This window comes from Manis javanica, chromosome 11, assembly GCF_040802235.1.
Source record: "Manis javanica isolate MJ-LG chromosome 11, MJ_LKY, whole genome shotgun sequence".
Lineage (NCBI taxonomy): Eukaryota > Metazoa > Chordata > Mammalia > Pholidota > Manidae > Manis > Manis javanica.
In genome coordinates, this window is record NC_133166.1 from 5,122,007 (window position 1) to 5,144,921 (window position 22,915).

Below are 22,915 nucleotides of genomic sequence, written 5' to 3' on the forward strand. Positions count from 1 at the left end.
CTCAGCACCCAACATTAAACTTCATAGGTATGTGCTTATTTAATGAGTTTTTAAAATACTGATTGCATATCAGATGGTGACAAAACGAGCAAACTAGAGTTTGGCAGTTTGAAGTCATTTCTCTTCTCTGACATACTTGGGCAACACCCTGCCACATCGGAAGCTTCTAGGTCAGGATCCTTCTCTGCTCTGCCACGGAGCGCCCATTCCTTGCGGTGAATGGGGAGATGGAGACTGGGAAGGAACAGTGGAGCTGATCCTCAGACCTGACTCCATACTTCCTGGGTTGGTTTGGCTTTAACTTCTGAATGTGTGTGAGCAAAGCTGGAAATATACCATATCCTTTCTGCTGTCATGTGTGCCAGGCTTGATGGGTGCTTATTCCATCCAAGACTTAACTGGAACGATATAATGGCTTTACTATTTCAGCTGTTGACAATTTCCCTCAATTTTCTTTGCAAATCTGTGTTGCTAAAAATAAAGGTTATTTTATTGCCAGACCAAACAAGCCAGATTGCTTTAAAATGAAACATGGAACTAGTTTGTACACTAAATATGAATTTTAGGTTCATAAGAACAAGCCCTGACTACTCTGAGAAGGAAATGAATGCAAATTTATCACCGACTCTGCCCGGTTTTCTCACTGATGCAATGCATTTTTCTCCTGCCCCACCTCTCAGCTGGGTTGAATGAAGAGGAATTATGATATATCATATCTACTTACCTTAATTGTACTGTTTCTCATCATAAGCTATTTATATGAGGACTGACATAAATTAATTCCAACTTCATCTATCAGGTAGTTCAACATTTAATCTAGTCCCATGCATCAGATGAAAATGTAGTATTCTGAATTTTAGAGTCCTTACCTTGAGTGAAAAAGGAGGTCATAAATCTAAGGCAGTGTTGTGTCTTTTCCTTTTCCCTGTTGTTCCATCAACCACAAGTAGATAATGACTGCAGGAAAGTTCGGGAAAGAGAACCATCAAGATCAATGGGCGTAACCCCAACGTGGGATTGCACGTGACCATAATCAGTCCCTTGAGTCCTAATGATCCTCAAAATAAGAAGCCTTTTCTGAGGAATACTTATCAGAAATTCTAGAGGCCTTCACTTTGAGCCAATAGTACTTCTAATATTTCTTTAGGGTGTGTGTGGATTCCTGACTTTGAATCACAATCTAGACTGTTTAGAACACATCTTAACACATTTGGAGACCCAACCAAGAAGCCAAGGTCTGGGGCACTTTCTTAGTTACCCCAAATGGCACCAATGCCTGCCTGTTTCCCCTACAGCCTTCTTAGAGCTCAGAACACATGACCCTCAAATGCAGGCTTGGCCCAGCCCCACACCCTGGTCAGTGGTCATGGTTTAAGTGAATGGCTATCTTAGCACTGTTCTACAACTGGGGTCCACCTTTCTCTTTATGAATGCCTAGCTCAGCCCTGACCTTCTCTCTGATTTTAGTTTGTGTGTTCTCAGAAGGTTGTCCTCTGCTCCACCATGAGGCCTGAGGCCCATTCCCTGCATTTGAGGCTATTGGCTAGGCCTCTGATTCCTGCAGCCAACCACATTCCAGCCTCCTTTCCTAATCAGCCACCTGAAAGTGGGGATGTCCTGTAAATCTCTGGGACCATGTACACTGGCTCCTTACCTTGATCTGTTACCTCTCACCATTTTCCCGGAATACCTGCTCTTACAGTTGGATGTACTTCCCAGCCTTGTTAATGAATCGATGTCTACCTCACCCCACACCCCTGTTAGTACTGGTAGACCCAGAGGGGTCATCCAGCCCCCACTCTGTCTGTCCCTTTGTGCTGTGGTTAAACCATCCTTGCCCAATGATATCACAATAGATGACAAGAGCCTGGCTATGTGGTACAGCTAAAAAAAATTTTAGTTTTTGTTATTTCCAAAAATAAGGCATGCTCAAGTTGCAAAATGTAATAACAAAGAAATAGATAGTGTAAAAATTGAGTGTCTCTCACCAAACATAGTCCATCCCTTTCCCCAAAGGTAAGATTTTGGTTACTACATCTCCAAACTTTTTATTATAATATAATAGACACAATTCCATGCTAGCATACAAACCTAACTTATGCTTTTGAACACCTACATAGTATTCCATAGTTTATATCAACTGTTTTCTTTTAAGCCATGATCTGTTTATATATACTTCAGCTGAATTGACCTGAATTCAATTTTTCAGCACTACAAATCATGAGGCAATATACATTCTCATACCAGATTGTGCAAATATCGCCACAATTTAAATTGCCAGGTATATACATTTAAAATTTTGATGAGCACAAAAAAATTATTTTCCAAACATTTTGTAAACACTTGCACTTCTATAATAGCGAGTGATGAGGTTCAGACACTTGCCAGTAATGAGTATCTTCAATCTTACAAGTTTGCCAATCTGGTGAATGAAAAAATGATATCACATTAATTGGCATTTCCATGATTTTTGATTGAGTATCTTTTCAGAGTTTAAGTCATTTCTATTTCTTCCTCTGCTCATTGTCTATTTGACTTTTTTTACATTTGTTATTGTAACTTTTAAAGAAACCATAACTTAGCTATTATTTTTGATGTGTTGCAAATATTTTTTCCTAGTCTGTTGTTTGCTTTTTAAACTTTATTTGTTATATTTTGCTAAGTAGTGGTTTTAAGATTTTATGTAGTTAAGACTGCTGATTTTTCCCTTGAAGGCTCTGGATTTCTCGCCATTCTTAGAAAGGCCTTCCCTAACCCAAGATTATAGAAACATTCTACTTTATTTACTTTGGTCCTCTCATAGTTTCATTTAACATGTTTAACTCTATAATTTGTTTGTGTGTGAAATGAATAAGGGATCTTACTTCACTTTCTCCAAAATGAAGAGACAGTTATCCAAGAAGAATTTACTAGATGCTCTCTTATTTCCTTACTGATTTGTGGTAACAGTTTTTGTATACTAAATTCCCAATATGTACGGCTGTCCTTGGACTCATTTCTGGCCCTCTGATCTACTTGTATATTACTGTCATGTGTGTTATATGAACCCAGTATTAAATGGCTCATTCTATATTGTGAGTGAATGGTGGCCCTTAATTTATATTTGTATCATACCAAAGAATACAAGTTTAGTGCTCTGTGAAATTTTTAAAAAGAGGATTTGAAGTGGTTTTCTTTAACACTGCTCCCTCGAGGTCTATACTAGCTTTAGAAGAACATAAGGAAAAGACACTGGGAATCTGAAATTTGAGACAATTTAAGATTCATTCTCTAGATTCCATTCCTTAGAGTCCATCAAAAGATCCTCAAGACTTCTGCTCATCCATTCAGTTTACATATATTGTGCACTTACTGTATGCTGGGTATTAGGCATAGGAAAGACAAAAATGATTAAGACCCAGATCTTGACCTCAAACAATTACATTACAGCCATATTAAGGAGACAGAAACATGAACAAGTATGGTTTAAAAGCTATGATGAAGATAGGTAGAAGATAGAGTGGGGACCTAAAGTAGAGATAAATGTTACACCTGAAACCAATATAATATTGTATCTCAAATATACTTCAATTTAAAGAAAAAACCAAAGTGAATATAGATGAGCTCAGGGAAGGGAGTCGATAATTAGCTGGGTACTAAAGGATAAAGATGAGCTCACCAGGTGGAAGAAGGCATGCCAAGCAGTCCAGCAGCACCAGCACTGACAAAGGCACAGGCCAGAGTCAGCCCGGAGCACTGAGGTAATGATGAGGGCTTCCAGGGGCTGGAGGTAGACAAGGGCCCACAGGAGCAGCTGATGGTGCAGTTGGAGAGAAAAGCAAAGAAAAATCATGAAAGCTTTGAAATTTCATAAATGTGAAGAGACATAAGAATGATTTTCTTAGGAAGATGAAACTACCATTTTTGCATTTGGAACAATCTCTTTGGCTGGGGTAAGGAAAATAAATTAAAAGAAAGTGACATTAGAGACACTGAGACATTTAAGGGATTGTTGTAATATCTTGGCTGTTGTGATAGAGAGAGAGAAATGTCACACATCATATAATAGCTTAAACAGCCACTTGTTTTCCCTTCAAGCTACATTAATAATGATTCATCATTTAAAGATGCAAAATAATTAATCCACATGTACAGTGATAGCCTATTAAGAGATTTTTATCGGTAATGGAGTAAACCAGGCAACAGAGTATGTACATAAACAGATCGTTGGGCAATGAAAGTTGCCCACAAATAAACTCCTAGAAAGATTTTTATGACTCATTAAAATAAAGGAGACTTTATTCCAGGCTACACTTTAAATTCCATCCAATCTATCAATCACTGAAAGTTTGAGAGAGGACCTCCATCTTTTTGAGGTCTAAAACATGACTTTAAGTCCAACCATTCCAAACAGTCTGACTGTGTGACTGCTAAGGTGGGCAGTACTGTTTGTGTGCTCTTGAGAGGGGCTCCAGTGATGGCGAGAACGGGCATCCCCGCGTCAGCAGCAGAGACCTGGAAGCCAAAGTGCTTGGAAAATAGTTCTTCCCTCCTTGTCCCCCAGGATCCAACCCACTGTCTGTGTTTGTTTATGGAATAAAAAAAAATATTCATTTCCTTTTGTCTTAGACATATTCACCTTTGTCTTTATCCAAATTCATTTACTATCAAGTTGATCAGTTAATATTTGGAAAGAGTTCAAAGAAACACCTCCTATCTGGTCCTAACATGTAGAATAAAGTCCAGACCAAACTGGGAAGTTTCCAGTGATCCATGGGCAGGCGTCTTCTACCTCATGGTCCTAAAGCTCCCAGAAGAGAATTAGACAGGAAAGCTGAGGCTACACTGAATGTGAGAGTCACTGGACAGGTGTGCATCTTCTGTCTTTCTTGATAATGGCTCTGCCACTTACCATAGGATGCGGTTGTTATGGTGACAAAGTAGAGGAGAAGGGGGTAGAGTGGGTGGACTCTGCCAATAAAGTGGATTGTGGCAAGGCGAAAGAGCTGTGGGCATGTTGGTTTGTACTTATTTGCCCTTGTTACAGTATTTGGACATCTGTAGCCTGCTGCCATGATGGGTCTAAGAAGGTCCAGCACTGGTTCCTATCCTCCCCATCTGGGCACTCAGGCATTCTTGCTGAGTCTGTCCCACTGTGCCTGATTCATTTTACTCATGTTTGATGATTTTTCTCTCAAGGTTTCTGTCATCCCCTGATGCTACCATGCTTCCATCAAGACCATGAGAGCAATCCATCAATCGGTGTCTGTTTATGCCTAAGCTTTCATTAGAAACAGGGTACCTGTGCAAAATAGGAACGTGTCTAGATACTGGTGACATGTGGTCACCTGTTTCCCCTGGCCGTGCATCCAATCCTTAGCTCCGCCCAGGTACGTCCCCCACTACGTGCATAATGCACCCAGCACAGTGCTGGGGACACCTTTCCAGTAGGCTTTATAGTAAGAGAAAAAAGTAGACAAATATCTCAAAACACCACACCAAAGATACAAGACAGAAGAAAGAAGACTGCTGTAATAACAGGACAAGACAGCCCCAGGAGACCTAAGCTGATTTGTTTTCATGTGCATATTGTGTATGTGTGTGTGTGTGTGTGTGTGTGTGTGTGTGTGTGTGTGTGTAAAGAATACAAATAGAACTAAAAAAATCATCAAGCCCTTTGAAAAGACCTAGAAGAAGCCTATTTTGTAATGCCAAATACAATTCTGAATTATAACAGATATCTTACTCTTAGAATTTTCCTTATGGGAAAAAAATAAGGATTTTTACCTTCCCTTTGGCCTCTCCTCCAATGCCTGGGAATCTTTAATAGCACTTTTAGAATGAGCTTGGTAAGCCCTGGTCATGAGCAAGGCATGGTGTTGGCATCTTTACCTGAAATACAGCTGGCTCTGCAAACAGCAAAACAGCTCTAATATTTTTCTCTTTTGTTCTGTTAATATTATAAATTACACTGACAGATTTCAAATGTAAAGTCAACTTTATATTCTTTGGGAACATCTGCACCCCCCACCCTTGGTCTTGATATATTATTCTTTTTTTGTATATTTTTGGAACTGATTTGCTAATATATCATTATGGATTTTTGCATCTTTGTTCATGAGGCGTGTAAGTTTTTTCTTGCATGTAATTTTTTTAAATGACATTATAATGCTACAAGCTTTATTATGCTAGTCTCACAAAATACACTGGAAGTATTTTCTTTTCCTCTGTCTTGAGAGTGTGTGTAAAGTTGGTATTATTTCTCTCTTAAATGTTTGATAGAATCACAAGTTAAACTACATGGTTCAATGGTTTTCTCTGTGGAAAGATTTTTTTGTGGTAAATTCAATTTATTTAATAGATACAGAATTATTCAAATTTCTTATTTCACTCATCACTTTTGGTAACCTCTGGCTTTCATGAAATTTATCCATTGCATCTAAGTTGTTAAATTTATTGGCACAAAGTTGTCCATAAAAGCCCTGGACCCTCAGGTCCAAGCAAGATCTGCTGGTAACAGCACTTCACATGCATACCACAAATTGTGGCTGGAATAATTGCTTCCTGTGTGGCTCTACTAGGAGAGGACTCTTGGCAGTTGGCACCTCTTTGTCTTCAGGTTTTTCCCTATGCTTCCTTTCCTCCACCAAATCGGTCTGTTTCCTTTTCTTTGCCCTGTCCAGTTTCTGCTCAGCCCTCCAAATAAACTTTTCAAATATGATGTCATATTTTTTTTAATTTCAATATTCCTGCATTACAACATTGCCTTTTTAAGCATAGTTTTAATTTCCATGCTAAAATTCCCCATCACACATGTTGTCTACCTTTTTTGCTACCTTCTTTAACATACTTTTCCCAGTTATTTTAAAGTCTTTATCTTCTAATTCCAACATTTGTACCGTCTACGGGTCTCCTTCCACTGAAGATTCTTCTCCTGTCCAGCATTGCATTTCCTTGCCTGTTTGCATGTTGCATCATTTATTATTATTATTTTATTATTGTGTGCCGGCCACTTTGTGAAAAGCACAGTCAAAACTGAAAAAAGGCCATTTATCTGTAGAAAAGGGCACACCTCTTCTGTCAGGCCTCAAGTGTGGGGGGGGGGGGGTCTGCCTCAGCCCATCTGCAGTTAACCTGGGCCTAGTCCTTGCTGCAGCTTTAGTTAGATTCTGTGAACACCGGCTTCAAACATTTTGGAGGTAGGAACAGGACTTCCCTTGATTAAGCCACCCCCTCAGTGTACTTTCTTATGGTGGTCCCAGCAAACTAACACAGATGGGAGGGTGTTGCAAGGTGGTGCCTTTGACCAGATTGCCCAGAGGGAAGGAGACAGAAGATGTACAGAGTTCCCACACCATTGCTGCAGAATCATCTTTATTTGGAATCTGACCCGTGGCACGAGACCATTCCACGTGAGCATGTACATGGCCCTGGGTTTTCTCTGTGCCCCTCATTCTCTCGGCTCCTGGATCATCACCAAAATCTATGGAAATGAGAAGTCCCTGTCAGTGCTGAGCCCTGGCAGACCTGGAAACTGTGGACCCGGTAAAGACAGCTTTTGTTCTTCAGCCCATGATACTGAACCCGTTCTGGGCATCAGCTCAGACCTAAAAGACTGGGATAAGGCGAGCAGGGACACCCCTTGGCCCTCAAGTGAGGGGTGAAGGGCAAAGCCCTGTAGTGGCACCTGGGGGAGGAGGCAGAGGATAGAGGGCGAAACTGTGCTCAACCCAGTCGGTTCCCGCTCTGCCCAGAGCCCAAAAGGCCTGCAGCTCAGGGAGAAGCCCGAGGCCTCATGTGCTTCTCAGAATTGGGTGAGACTCTCCACACCACAAAACCGGGTCCCAGTCAGTAACCAGGGCTGGAACACCTACACTCCTAAAGGTTTGGACCAGGACCTCAAGGGTCAGAACCTTATTCCCGGAGCCTGCCCCTGATCTCAACAATCAAAGCCTTCTGGGAGGGGCCCATTGCATTGGCATGTTTAACAAGCTCCCAGGTGAGCAGGTGGCTTGGCTGCTCCCACTGAGTTCCTCACATTCCAAGGGCCCAGAGAGCATCCAGCCAGGTGCTGCGAGGTCAGCGTCTGGCTCTTCACTCTGCAAAGCAGCCGACTGTCTGAGGTAACTTCTCTCCCTGGAGCCCAAGGCACCTTATGTACTTGGGGTACTTACCTTACCCCACTTTGTTCCTGCCACACATTCGTAGGTGTGTGTATGGATTGGGGCAGAAGTGGGGTGCTCTCAGCAGAGACTTGAGCTCCACCTACTTTGAACTCAACAGCTCCACAGACTTGGGAAATCATTTCATTTCTTTGAGTTTTTTCTTAGTGTAAATATGGATAGCAATACCTTTCCAAGGAGTTCTATAAGGATTAACTGAGATAATGCCCATCAAGCACCACCACAGTGCCTGATACAAACCAAACACCCCATCAATGTCCGCTGATGCTGCTTATTAACCAACCATGACCTCCTGATGGGCAGGCCACCTGCCTTTTCTTTCCCCTGCTGGACCTGGCTCACAAAGGGCACCCAGTTCATGTGGGTGGCATTGAAGAAGGAAACCCCACCTGCTGGTGCCAGATGAAGGCCTGGGGTGTCTGGAAACATAAGGCCCATAAGTACACACAACCGTCTGTGAGAAACAGGATGGGGCTGCCCTCCCTACTCCATACCCCACTTCCTGTCCTATCTCTCCCTGTCTTTCTGTGTCATTTCTTCTCTCCTTCAAGGTTATCTTTCATTTTGTGTCTTTAGAACAATAAAAGCTAATGATTACGAAGTGCTAGCCATGTGTCAAGTGTTGTTGTCAGCTCTGCAGCTGTATTACCGCAGAGAGTCCTCAACCCTGGGAGGACTGATCGCCATGTTCAGGGGAGTAAGCAAGGAAGCAGAGCTTAGGGGACCTGCCCCAAGATGCACAACCTGAGCACGGTGGAACCAGGAAAGGAAGCCAGGCTGACTGTGGTCCGGATGCCTGAGGAGTATGTATGTGTGTGTGTGTATAGTGCATATGTGGTGGAGCATGTGTGTGCACACGCATGCATGTATGCAGAGGGAAGATCAAGGGCGAGGGTGTAGAATGCTCACCTCTGCCACGCCAGCTCTCAAGGCCCCTGCAGTTACCCACTTTCCTGTCCTGCAGAATTTGCTCTTTCACCCTTGCTAACAGGGAAGATGCCCATTCTGGGGCCCCTCAGGGGAAAGAGAGAAAGCAGCAAGAAGGCCGAAGCAGGAGGGTGAGAGGAAGCCTCCTGGGGAGGAACGTCCTCTCCTGGCCCAGGCCTTTCCTCATTCCGCTCCTTCCTGGGACCTTGCACGCCCCAAGCCCAGCGCCCCACTCATTCAGCGTCTGCCAGGCCGGTGCTATGCTCACCGGGACGTGGTCCCCAGCATCCGCAGGCATCCCCTGATCAGCCTGAACTCCAGGTGCTGACAGGCTTCTTGTCCACAGGAAGAAGTTCCACCAGCCGTGTACAGTCACGTGAACAAGACAGGGTGGCCCAGCAGCTGCCTGAGCGCACCCTCGGAGCAGCATCACTCCTACCGTTTCATGCATCTGCTGCCCAGCTGGTGAGCCCCAGATCTAGCTACAGGCTAGATGGCCCCTGCCTGGACATGGTGCTGGGCATCAAGAACATCTGGGGCTTGGCTGCAAGGCCCATGCCCTTGGAAGCCTCCTGAAAGCTGATCCGAGGGTTCCAAAGGGCAGAGACGGTCCTCTTGCATTCCCTGCAGAAGCTCCGGTTCAGGAGCCCATAGACGATGGCACTTGCCGCAGTTGTTGAACTAAGCCAGGAAGCAGCTTGTGACAAGGAGCGCCTCTGGGACCTGCGGAGCCATTTCTTCTGGGTCAATGGCCACAGCGAGGCTGATGCAGTTCAGCGGGGCCCAGCAGATGGCAAAGACCACGAGCGCCGTGAACGTGGTTAGAAAGCTCTGGAGTCCCTGGGCCGCAGGCAGGGCTTGCCCTCTGACCTGGCCTTCCAGTGGGCTGGGAACGCCAGAACCCAGAGGGGCCCGTACCAGAAGCACACGACAGTGATGGGCAGGAGGAAGCGGTGAGCGCCACTGCCATCGGGTACCTGGTGTCTGCTGTCTGGAGGAAGGTGCGGGAGTAGATGCGTGGGTGGTGCTCCAGGGACCGCATGAAGGAGCTGGGCAACAGAGCTCCTCACTCCTGTGGGGAGGAGCCAGGGGCGGCAGGTGTAGACGGGGGTGTACCAGGGCCGGCGTACCAGCGGTAGGCCTCGCTGCGGCCGATGTAACAGGCACGGTTAATGGCCGTGATGGTGAAGACAGAGCCGATGACGCTCAGGCCCATCACGAAGGCTCGGGCCTTGCAGTGCACTCTCCCCAGCGCCCAGCCGTTGTGGGAGATGGCCACGAGGATCAGAGAGCAGGGGTACAAGGCTACCACCAGGTCAGCCAGTGCCAGACTCACCATGAACAAATTACCTGGAACAGGAAATAGGGAGCGAGAGTCAGTGCATGATGCCATGTGTCTACAGACTATCCTGTCCTTTGTCCAGTTGCTGTTAGCGTTGAGAATGGAAACCTAGCGGCTTTTAGAGGCGGAGTTCAGGGCTCAGACTGAATGTGTGCTGCTCACTCGCTACACGACTGAGGCAAGTGACTCAGCTGCTTCCAGCCGCACTGTTCTCATTCACGAAATGGGAATAAGGGCGTCTGTTTGCACTAGAGCTGTGAGAATGTAATAATGATGCCAAGTGCTGGCGCACAGAGAGGGTGCTGACAAATGACTGCTATTTTCATGACAGGCACAGATGCTCAGTGGCTTTGCATCATTTCAGCTCTGGCAAGGATTCTGGGGGAAGAGAACCTGATAATCAGGAATGTGGGTTTACCACCCACCCTCCCCACTTCGTACCCCCACCTCCCAGCATATCTCTAACTCTCTTCTTTTGCATCTTCTCCCCACTGGTTAACAGACTACTTTCAAAGTGTCTTTAGTTCATTTTTCTAAATGTGAATTGCATTTTTCAGGTGGGACAGGAGAAGGGTTTTGAGAGTGGGAACCATGTGTTCTGTCTCCCATCTGTCTTGTCTTGGGCCTGCACTCATGGCCACATGGCCATGTGGGCATGCTGGCAGACAGCTGGCATGCTGGCACAGAGTCCAGTCCTGTGGAGCACGGAGGAGCTGTGGGTGTGGCCGTCTCGCAGCCTCCAGGGGCCTCCCTGCTTGGCCTGCACACTCCCAGCTTCCTGAACCGCCTCCCTCTTCCGAACAGAGCTTTCTCCAGCATCACCAACCTCAGCCAGCCCGAGAGAGTCCCAGGAAACCCAAGCAGCCACTGACTGATGCGTCAGGCATGTTCTGGGCCAGAGTCCCAGGGAGGAGACAGGGTTAAATGCAAAATGAACACAGTCTCTGGTCCTAAAGCATTCGCATTCTAAAACCAACACTGACTCATGAATAAAGCACCGAGAACCTGAAAATTTAGGCAACATGAAGCTCAAGGCATGAGCAGCTCCATTCCTCGTGCCATTTGTTTCATTCACTGAGTGTTGAACTTTTTGAGCACCTACTGTATGCTCAAAGATACTCTGCCACCAACAGAGGCCCTCGGGGACACAGTAGGCTCCGGACACAGTCTTCCAAGTCTTCTGACCTCTTGTCACATGGTGAAGTGCAAGCTGGCAGCCTTAGAGCAGCTGCACACAGAGGGCAAATGGAAGGGATTTGCGGGCCAGGCTATCCAGGGAGGCAAGGACACTGCCCCTCACCACCACCGTGCATCTGTCCTGCACACTACAGAGGCTGATGTGTTCACCTCAGGGCTGCACAGTGTCAGCAGATGCAGGGTCCAGAAGTCACAGCAATCCCAGAGGCCAAGTCGTGGTGTGGCTTCAGGGGAGTGTGGGCAAAGGGAGGCAGTGGCTTGGAGCCACCCCAGCTGGGAGTTCTCCTGGGGCACACCCTTAGGAGAGCGGACTCCACATTTGCAGTTATAAACCCACACGGAGAAAAAAGACTGTTTCCATCCCCTGTTCTGACACACATTCTCACCCCAGCTCAAAGACAATTGCCCAGGACAGGACAGGCTCTGGGTGGGGCTGGGAGCCTGGAAGGCCCACAGACAGTCTTCTTGAAGTGCCTGGTTTGGCCTCGGAGGCTTGGAGTTGACACCACTTAGAACTGACAGAAAAGAAGTCTGTTGGTTGCCAGGGCCTAACTGTTCCTGAGTTCAGAGCTAGGCTGAGAGAGACAGGATGCTACTGAACAGGAAGACGGCTTAGATGGAGCACTTGCGAGGTGGTGAGCCTCCCTGTCTCTCGAGGCATTCAGATCAAGGGAAGATGGGAAAGGAATCCTGCTAGATTCCTTCCTGTCCTACTATTTTGAGGAGCTATTTACTTACAGGGATCAAGCCCCCTTGTATTCTTTCCAGTTGGTACTATAAGGCAAGAGATGCACATCTGAGGACCTGTTTGGAATGTGGAGGGAGTCTCCTACTTTTCTACAGAATTCCCAGACTGTTCATTGTCTCCACTGGTGGATTTCAGTCTCTGACTGTCCTGGGCAGCCCTTACTTGGTCCCAGGGGTGCAAGGGATTTCCTTTCTTAAATTTCTAGTTTTCAGCTGAATCAGGAGCCCTCATTTCTTCCCAGAATTTTAAGTGTCCTTTCGCTTTTTGGCGGTGGTGCTAGAGGTTAGAGTGATTTGGGATAATCTCATTTCTGCCTCTTTGAACTTGACAGGCTACTGAACTTCTTTCTCCGTGATTATTCCTTCCTCGGTTCCCTCCATTCCTTTGAAGCCCTCCTTCCCTCTCCTCGAACACATTCCACATGGCTTCCTCGGTGAAGAAAATCACTTCTTTCCAACATTGGAATGTTGGTCTGTGCAGGGCCCACCAGGCTCCTGGCTGAGTGGCAAACACACTTTTGGCACTTGCAAGGCACGTGTAAAGCCAAGAGCTGCTGGGAGCCGGTGCCAGCTCGGCCAGCTGTTTGCCCAGAAGAGCAAGTCAAGCTCTGCCGTGTTAATGTGGCTCATCCCCTGATAACGCCCCAGAGGCTGGCAAACAGCTTGTAAATAGTGGTAAGAACACATTTAACTCCACGTGGGAAGTGGTTCAATTACTCTCCCCTATTACTCCGGCTGTTACTAAAAGGCTGAAACCAACCAGTTTCTGCTGCAGATTCATGGGCCCAGACATCATTCTCTCTCCCAGACTTCTTGACACATTTCCAAATTAGGCAAATAAAATTCTGACATTGTCTCCCATCTGCAAGAAGTCAGACCCTGTCTGGGTGCTCATCAAGGGGAGATCCAGTTCTCTATCTACTCCTTCCCCAGACAGGCCGGGAACATGAGGACTCCCCACGCACTGCTCATCACCTTGTGCACAGGCTCCCGATGAATATTTATAACGCAAGTCCTGGTGTGACATGTGTCCATGTGCCTCCATTCAGACAGGGTGTATTAGTGGAGACAGGCTTCAACTTCAGGGTTCTATGCACTAATATGGAATTCCTTCCTGGTATTCATATGCAAAGCACATCCATGCGCATGTCCTTTCCTCGGCCTTTCTGGGAGTTCTATTTCTTAACAAGAATCTGATCATCTGGAAAATAGCCAACAAGTGTTGAGTTATCTGGCATTCATCAGGAGGGTCAAAGCTACCTCTATCCATTTACCCCCTGCCCAGTGCCCACCCTGCATGCCCAGGAGGAGTATGTTAGATTTAAACTGTCCTTGGTCATTGAGCTAAAAGGTAATGCTGAAATAGACAGCCATTGAGGCATTTACTCAACCAATGTTGTAGAGATGCCCTAGCTACCATGCTGGGCTGCAGAAAGCATGGTGAGCAACACAGACACAGTTCTGCCCCTTACAAAGCCCGTGGCCTCAGAGAGGAGACAACTAAATCAAAACAAGATGTGATGAGGGAGGGTTATGATTGGGAGGTCAACAGACGATCTATCATTTCTATCAGGGTTAAACTTCCTGTGTCTGGGGTCCTCTCCCCCTCTCCACCCATTCAAACATGTCATATATTTATTGAGGGCCCAGGATGCTCGGGCAGTGCACAGTGATGGATGAAAGACACATGGCACCTGCCTTTGGGATGCCAAAGGGGACATGGAAAAAGTAGCCCTTTGTGTGGAGAGAGCTGGGAGGGAGGCCAGAACAAGGTGGTGGGAGCAGTGGGGAAGACCTTAGTTGGCTTAAGAAAGAGCAAGAAAGAATGAGAAATAGGAGGAAACAAGGAAAAAGGGGCCAGGGCAGTGGCCAGGGACGGGCTGACCAGGCAGGACAATTCACCAAGGCCCTTACAACAGTCTGTCCATCCCAAATGGCTGTCTTCCTCAAATGGGACCTTGTAAAGGAAAGGGTTTAAGAAATAATAATCTCCAAATGATTGTGAGTTACTTTTACAAGTTACTTTCTAGTGATAGGCATTCTGAAGTTTTGAACAGATCATTTATTAAAAACTTCACTTCCTTACAAATACTAAAAGAAGGCACTTTTATATTAGTGTAAGCTCCTAATTCAATTTCTAAATTCTTTGAGGACAGGGATTGTTTTTCCTCCAAAATTACATTATTTATGAAAATTCCTGGAGTATGTGGATGAATCCTATAAGGGCTGAGTTGAAATTTAACTTTGCTTTAATTAAAAAAGAAAAGGATTGCAAAGCAAGCTAATAGTGTAAACAAATAGAGAATGGGGGTATTTCAACCATTTAAAATAAGAAAATTATATTTAAGATCATCAGCATCCATTTTTTAAAATAGTGAGTTCCTTATTACAAAACATCAGAAGGGATCCCGTGGAGACTCTTGGGAAGCATTTTATTGCTTTAATTACACAAATTATCACATCAAAATAGTATAGCCATCTTAAAGTTTGTAATGTCCATTTACATAAATTGGCTCAATTGTTTCTCACAAGAATCCTTCGGGCTGATAGCTTGATTTCCATTTTACAGATCAAGAAACCAACACTTGGATTATGTGAGTTGCTAATAGCCACAGCAGAGAAAGAATGAGAAAACAAGGGAGAAACAGTAGGAAACCAGGAAAAAGAAATGTCAGGCGAACTAGGGGTGATGATGTAGAGTTTCTTGGTCATCCACAAAAGTGAGAAAGAACAGAAAAATGCCCATTTAAACTTGGCTGTTAGGAGGCCAGCGGTGATTCAGTGAGGGTGATTTCTGTTGTTGCTGGAGGATAAACTTCTGCACTGCAGGTTGCCCTCCCAGTCAGCTTTGCCTTCAGGAGGAGAGAAACGCAGCCGTGCTTGGAAAGAGATCCTTTGATGGAGCACAGTGTAGGTTTTCTTTCTCTTTTCTCTCTCACCTCTTTTAAATGAGAGAGACTTGTATCTGACACATGATAAGCAGAGTAACATTAGCCATTGTTTCTAGCTGTTTTTATAGTATTATTAGTTGCAGAGAAAGAACAGGAAAGAGATTCATAACTGTTGGACTGGGATCCCTGGGAGATAAGATGGGAGAGGAGAAATGGTGGTGGGGTGAGGCCAGTGAAGAAGGTAGGATGTTGCCCCTGGGGTGTAAACTCCCTAAGAACTGGGACTTGACTTCCCAACCCCCTATTCTTTCAGCAATAAGCACTTTTTTAATGTATTTATTTTTTACGGATGTGCATTTGGCATGCTACTATATTAGTTTTAGGTGTATAATAGAGTGATTGGGCAGTTGCAAATATTTCTAAATGCTCAGCACGATTAGTGTAGCAACCATCTGTCACCATACAAAGTTATCACAATATTATTGACTATATTCCCCATGCTGTACTATCATCCCTGTGACTTAATTTTTTTTATCACTGGAAGTTTGTACCTTTTGATCCCCTTCACCTAATTTGTCCAGTCCCCAACCCTTCTCCCCTCTGGCAACCACCAGTTTGTTCTCTGTATTTATAAGCCCATTCTGGGATTTTGTTTGATTGATTGTTTTTTAAATTTCACATGTAAGTGAAATCATATGGTATTTGTCTTTCTCTGACTTACTTCACATGGCATAATGCCCTCTAAGTCTATCCATGTTGTCACAAATAGCAGGATTTCATTGCTTTTTAAGCTAATATTCCATTGTGTATACATATATATATTTTATCCATTCATCTACCAATGGACACTTAGGTTGCTCCATAGCTTAGCTATTATTGTAAATAAACAGTGCATATATATCTTTTTGAATTGGTTCTTATCATTTTCTTGGAGTAAACACTTGAAAGTGGAATTACTGGATTGTATGATATTTCTATTTTTAATTTTTGAAGGAATCTCCATGTTGTTTTTCCTTAATAGCTGTACCGTTTAACAGCAATAAGCATTTAAATTTTTAAGATCTACTAGCAGCACTGATATCTTCAGTTTTGTGTGGTGTATTATGCTAAATACTGAACCCAACTTTCTGAAAAAAGGGCAATCCGACATGAAAGTCTTCATATCCCTGAGCTACTGAGAGCTCCATGGAGGAATTCAAGAGGACGGTGAGCTGTTCTGATGGCTAAAGACTTAACCTTGGAATTTACAATGTGTTCACTTTTGCTTGGTGAAGAGATAATAAGGTATTCAGAGCTGAGACCTGAAGCTGAAAAGCTCCAGCAACATCAAGGGATGGAGTCCACAGTAGCCCAGTTTGGTCTTTGCTGGTAAGCACGCCAGACCCCACAGGCTCAGCGGGTCAAAGAGACCTGCCACCAAGTGGTATGTCCGTGAGTGATGGGTGGCAGGATAAGCCTGGATGAAGGGGGCTCCACCTCACCCCCTAACGCTTGGCGGCAGGGACTGTGGGTCTGGCAAGTGTTCCCTCCAGGCCTTCCAAGAGCCTTTGTCCAGGGCCAGCCTGTTTATTCATTTATCATTTACCCACTCGATTGACAGGCAGATGGGGAAGGGACCACATGGTGGGCTCTCCTCTCATCAATCCAGTTGGGGATGCAAAACACCCACCAGGCTGAATATTCCATCAGGAAACGTGCAGTCACAGCTTCTGGGGAAGAGATGACACGACTGGGTCTCTGGGTGCCTGGAAGAGGAGCAGCCTTGCTGGGAAGAACAGAGCCAGACCCTGGACAAGGACCTGTGTGTCCAGCACTGAAATCCTCCACGTCTTCCTGGGCTACCCCAGTGTCAGATATTTCATATCCTTCCTCCTGACAAATCACAGAAACGTCCTAGAAACGGCCATGCATCCCCTCACGACATCCCCCGACAGCCTCTTTAATCCTGTTGCAGCACAAGTATGTGGGCTCCTGGCTGCTGCTTGGGAAATCAGGGTCACTGCGCCTGTGGGTAGCAGGCATAACCAGTCTGGTGAGGTTCCCCTCAGCTAATGGAGGTTATCTCCCCATGACAGGAAGGATACAAGGATATGTTTCTCTCAGCTCTCTTTTGTGTGGCTGACTGGGTGGTACACATAATGGCAGGAGGCTCACATTTTATGGGGTGGGGGTGGCAGGCCACCTCAGGCCAGACAAGCAAGGGACAAACCTCCTATGGAGCTACTCCCTAAAGGACGCATGGCCCCACCACTTCGGGAGCCACCGCATAGCTGGAGCTCGCTGACTGTACAGCTGCATCACAGAGCAGGCGCACACGGGCTGCCTCTGTGCAGATGGTGCCATCTGTGTTCAAGGACAAAAGTGAGGTGTACTTTGGGTTTTTAGCGTCCAAAGCCTCTCAGTTCCCTGAGATATGTACTGACTGCATGACCAGTGCTGAGTCCTGCACTGGTTCCTGAGGAGGAACACCCCCACCCCTCACAAAGCACAACAAGCTCCTTCTGTCCCATGGCTTTCCTGGTATCTTGTCCATTTTCAATTTGTTTCAACAGACTTGTATTCAGGTCTTCCCTGAAAATGTACCTGGCTCTGTGGAGAGAAATGGAATAAAAGTCCCTGCTCTCAACAAATTCACGGTCCAATGGGAAGTGAGAGAAAACCTAACCACAATACTGCAGGGTGGGTGCGGTGTGGGGAGGGCACGTGGCCGCCCCAGGAGGGAGACAGTGGCTATGCCTCTTGTGGCATTAATAATAAACATCAACCTCCCGTGGGGGCATGGAGGAAGGGGCTTTGCAGAGGTATTTGTCAGCAGAAAAGAGGGACAGAGCTTCTGAGGACGAGGGGAGTGCGTCAGAGGGCACGGACTACATGCGGGGTGGTAGCAACTCCCATCAAGACTGAGAGGAGAGAGAGACAGGCTGTGGCATTAGGTGGGTTCGGCTGGCCACAAAGGGTAGGCTGTGCTCTGGAGCTGGGCATTGTGTAGCTAGGGGACAACCACTGAAAGCAGGGGGGACTCTGGCAGTGGTAAGAGCCCCTGGTGAAGGGAGCAGAGAAAGCCTTCCGGAGGCTATGGCCATAGTTGGCTCAAGAGACAGTAAGGGTGTAAATTGGGGCAGCAAGAGTGGGAGGGTAGGAAGGGGGCAAACTGAGAAACACTGTAAGGCAAAAATCGTGAGGACTTGGGGAATGAAGGAACTAAAAATGAATCCCAGGGATCAGGTGTCTGGGAGAAGAAGAGAGGAAGGAGATCCAAAAACCAGCATCAGGTAAGCCAAGGGAATGCCAGGCCCCAAGGATGGAGTGGCCCCCTGTGTCACACACAGAGGGGCACCCCCCAGTGGCTTAATAATAAGCCAGACCCCAAAGGGCCGAGGGGGAAATGGGGAGCAGTGAAGTAGTCAGTGGTCACAAACTGTTATGTTAAAATGTCTGGCTGAGAAGGGAAGGAGAGAGGTGGCCATGAAGTTAGGAGGAGACATACAATCAAGAAAAGATTGTGTGTGAGTGTGTGTATGTGTGTGTGTGCGTGTGTAGGCTAAAGGGAAAGAGACAGATACTGAAAATACAGAAGACAGAGAAGAACTTGATGGAGGAAGGTTCCAGAAGAGCAGGAAGAGAGAGAGATTTAAAAAAAAAAACATAGAGGGTTGATTATTGGCGAGGTCTAGAGCAGGGCTAAGAGTGACAGTTGTGGGCACAAGGAAAAATCCTCAGACGCTGTCAGGAGAGTCCAAAGTGTGGCAGGTCCCCAGGAAGCACAGACTGAGAAGAATGAAATGCCACCCAGTGCCACATGCGAGCAAGGCTGTGGGAACAGCAAAGACTGAAACACACCCCTGGCCTTCCTTTCTAAGTTGGGTCAGTGCTCTGAATCCATCTCCCCCCTGTGCTCCATCCCTCCCTGTCTGCCTTTCTCTACACCATCTCTGAAACGTCCACCCAGTGCATATGCAGCAACAGACGTTGCAGACAGGGTGGTCCGGGAAAACGGCTAATCTACTGCTTTCCCTGCATCAGAAACATCCCTGCTACAGATGACAAGGGTTTGCCCCACAGAGAAACTGGGTTCGTCTCGGTCAAGAAAAGAGTAAGGATGTCTGCTAAAAAAGGTGCTATGACCTGAACATGGGCCGTGCGCCTTTGTTATTGGAAATATATGTGTTTTCGTTGTCCCTGTCTTCTTAACACTGATGAATTAAGGAATCAGACTTAATTCCAGAAAGGTCTGAGATAAGTTTCCTCAAGTTTTTAGCGTCTTTAAGCCAAACTCGTCAGTAAAAAAAGACCTGATTAATAGTGTAATGGGTGCTCAATGGTCAAATAAGAACTGGCTCAATTGCATGACCAGAGTAGCAGCCACCAATATGTCAGGAATTCATGTCATTTAGATAGAGTTGATTTTTTTATTTTTCTTTCTGGTGCTGGGTGGCAGAAGACTCAAGAGGTAGGAAGGAAAAACAGAGCATGCGCCAGTAATTTGACATGCTCCTTAACCCTGGTCACCCTCTCGAATCAGGACGGTTTCTGTGTGCCCTGCTAAAGCCCAGAAGAGGCCAGGCCGCAGCAGGATGGCCGAGGGAGAAGATGCTTGTTGGCCTCAGGCAAAAGGAGGCGGCACCCTGCTCCCTCTCCAAAATACTGGGCCTTGAACCTCAGCCATCAGGTCTTTAAACACCTGATCAGCCAGGGAGAGAAGCAGCCATGTCAGAACCTGGAAGCCTTGCCTCTCTGTGCAGGAAATGAACGTTTGCAGCTGCTGCAAAGAAACAATTGGATTGAAAATACTAAATACAGCTTTCCAATCATAAGCTGCTCTTTCCTAATAGATACACGCTTTTTCTCAAAGGATACACCATCTTGGAAAAGGTATTCCAAGATAGCCTTAGCCACCTCTACTAAGATAACGGAGTTAGAAAGCTTCTTTTTTCTTAATAATAAGTTTCACGTATTATGGATAAAAACTCACATTTGTTTGTTCTTAGATAAGAATCCTGGAGTTCCAAGACCACACAAAATATATGCAACCATTTATTAGAAATGGCCTTAATAAATGGGCTGGCTCCACAGCATGCTTAAGCTATGCGATCGGCTTTCTGCTGTTATCTTTCCATTTTAATTCATTCTAATATTTGGTTGCCCCTGAGGCCCAAACTGGGGAATTACAAGTTGACAAACAGGTTATTGAACTCCTTCCCAAGTAGAAATAGCCAGCATGCTCTAAGGACCCCTCAGGACAGAATGCAGAGACCCGTTCCCTCTGGAGTTGTCCCTTGCAGACCCGAGTATGGGAAAACCGAAATGAGAGCAAATTGAAAGTAGGAACATATTTTCAGGATTGTAACACTTTTTTGCCAAATCATTGTTTTACTCTTCATTTAATACCAGGAACTCCCCTTCAGAAAAGACCACATTATCTCAAAGCAATTTAGTTCAATCCAAGCGGAGCCTGCATATTCCTGCACTCTCCGGGTTTGGAGGATCTGGAGATACGTTTCTGATACACCATCCACCCGAGGGCTTCCATTTATTCACTTAGTCTCAGCAAATGTTTTCTAAGCCCTGCTGCTGGGGCACAGGGCTTGGCAGGGGAGGGTGAGGGTGTTAAGGATCGTGAGAGTTCTGTGGCCGGGTTTCTGCGGCACCATCTGGCCTGGCTGGAGCGCCCCGGATGGCGAAGGCTTCCAGCCGCATGGGTTCCACAGCGCCGACGCCCTGCCAAAACGGACACAAGGAAAACTGCCCGTTTCACGCTGGCCTCGGGTGCCGAGTGCATAGCTGTGGAAGGCATAGCTGCAAAGGGACAGCGCCGGGGCCGCACGTCGGGGGAAGCCAGCATCTCGACCTCACTTTTGAGCTCAGGACCAAACTTGGGGACTAGGTTAGAGAGAAGGGAACCCGGCACACGGGACTGAGGAGGGACTGGCCGGCGGATCTGGGGGTCAGGGTCCAGACCAGCCCGGAAAGGGTCCGACCCCAGCTGCGGGCATGGCTCTCGCCTGCGTTCCGGGGCTTGCGGTTCCTGAGCACCGAGAGGATGACCAAGAGATTGCCCACGACGTCCACCTCGGCGGTGGCCATGGGCCCGGCGGACAGCGCAGGCACCACCCAGGGGAGCCGGGGATCTTGGAGGGCTACCCGCTCCCGGCCAGCTGTCCCCCCTCGCAGCAGTTGGCAAGGGAGCCGTTCTCGGGCATCGGGGGCCTTGTGCCGCCCACAGTGCTGCCCACAGTGCCAACCCCTGTGCCACGGGGCACGCAGTGCGGCCGGGCGCTCCAGGGCCCCTTCCCTGTCCAGGCCCGCGCCTGGCGAGGGAGGCGGCCAGTGGGGAGGGACCTGGAGGAGAGAATTAATTAGCCTGGGCAGGGGGCGCAGAAAACGTAGGAACAGGAGGGAGGAAGGCTTGGAGAGCAGGCGGTGCCAAAAGCAGGAAGTCCACGGGTAGCTTGCTCAGGAGCAGTTGCGACAGCGCAGCCGGCACCGCAGCTACAGCTGAGCACGTGCCTGGCTAAGGCCTTGGTTCCCGCCATGCCCAAGACCCCAGACTTCCCCCCAGAGAAGCTGTGCCCAGGAAGGGACCCTCATTGTGGACCGGAGAGGGCGCTGGGGGTAGGATCCTGCTGATCCTCTGTCAGAGGGCGAGGTTTGAAGGCCCCATGGAACTGTGCAGCCCCCAGAGAGAGCCTCACCGCCAGGGGATGGGGCAGATCAGAGCAGGATAGGGTAGGGGTTACATTCCGTGTGAACCTGTACTGTTCATTGAGCACTTGAAGTTTATTGTGGAAGGCTTTGGTGATGTCTCTGCACTGTCCTCTTTATAAAGCCAGGACAACATTTTAAGAGATTGAGGGATATCGATTTAAGCATGATCATACTTAAACAGATGTATGGTCAATACTGGTTTTTGGGGTGGTAGAACAAAAAGAAGTGAGATATGATTATAGGGAAAAAGGAATTAGATACCCATTATTTAAAATATGTGAGCAGTTACTCTGGCTGTAATAATAGCTAACCTCTTTTGAAGGCTAATTTTATGCCAAGCAGTGTCCTAAGTAAGCACTTGTCACATCACTAAAATCAAAAAGCTGAAAATCCTAAGCATGGGGAGGAGGTGAAGCACTTGGAACTCTCATTCACTGCTTTTATGAGAATGCAAAGAGGTACAGCCACTTTAAAGAGCTGTCTGGTAGTTTCAAATGGAGTTAAACAGTTATCACCCTATGACCAGAAATGAAATGAAAATGAAACAAAGAAATATGTATCCACAAAAATGCCTGTGCAAGAATGTCCAGAGCAGGGGATTTACAGCAACCCAAACCTAGAAACAGCCCAAATATTCATCAAGTAAACAAACTGTGGTGTTCCATACAATGGAATGCTACTCAGCCATAAAAGCTACTGATATACACAACAACATGGATTAATCTAAAAAATATTATATCGAACAAAACAAGTCAGATACAAAGTAGTACATACTATACAATTCCATTTACCCAAAGTCCAAAAATGGGAAAAATTAACCTACGGTGCTTGGAATCAGAACAATAGTTGCCTGTAGAACAAAGCATAAAATTCCACTGACTGGGGCGGGAGCCAAGATGGCGGCGTGAGTAGAGCAGTGGAAATCTCCTCCCAAAAACACATAG

The 22,915-nt window shown here is 46.5% G+C and overlaps 1 protein-coding gene across 1 annotated transcript; it reads right to left on the reverse strand.

Annotated features, from left to right (window-relative positions):
• Nucleotides 1–9,500: 9,500 nt before the first annotated feature.
• On the reverse strand, nucleotides 9,501–21,466 carry MTNR1B (melatonin receptor 1B). Its single transcript, XM_073215660.1, is given in 8 exon segments — nucleotides 9,501–9,757; nucleotides 9,759–9,925; nucleotides 9,928–10,044; nucleotides 10,047–10,155; nucleotides 10,157–10,221; nucleotides 10,224–10,439; nucleotides 21,269–21,394; nucleotides 21,397–21,466. Coding segments are annotated over 8 exon segments (1,056 nt in total). The 3' UTR covers nucleotides 9,501–9,571.
• Nucleotides 21,467–22,915: the final 1,449 nt, after the last annotated feature.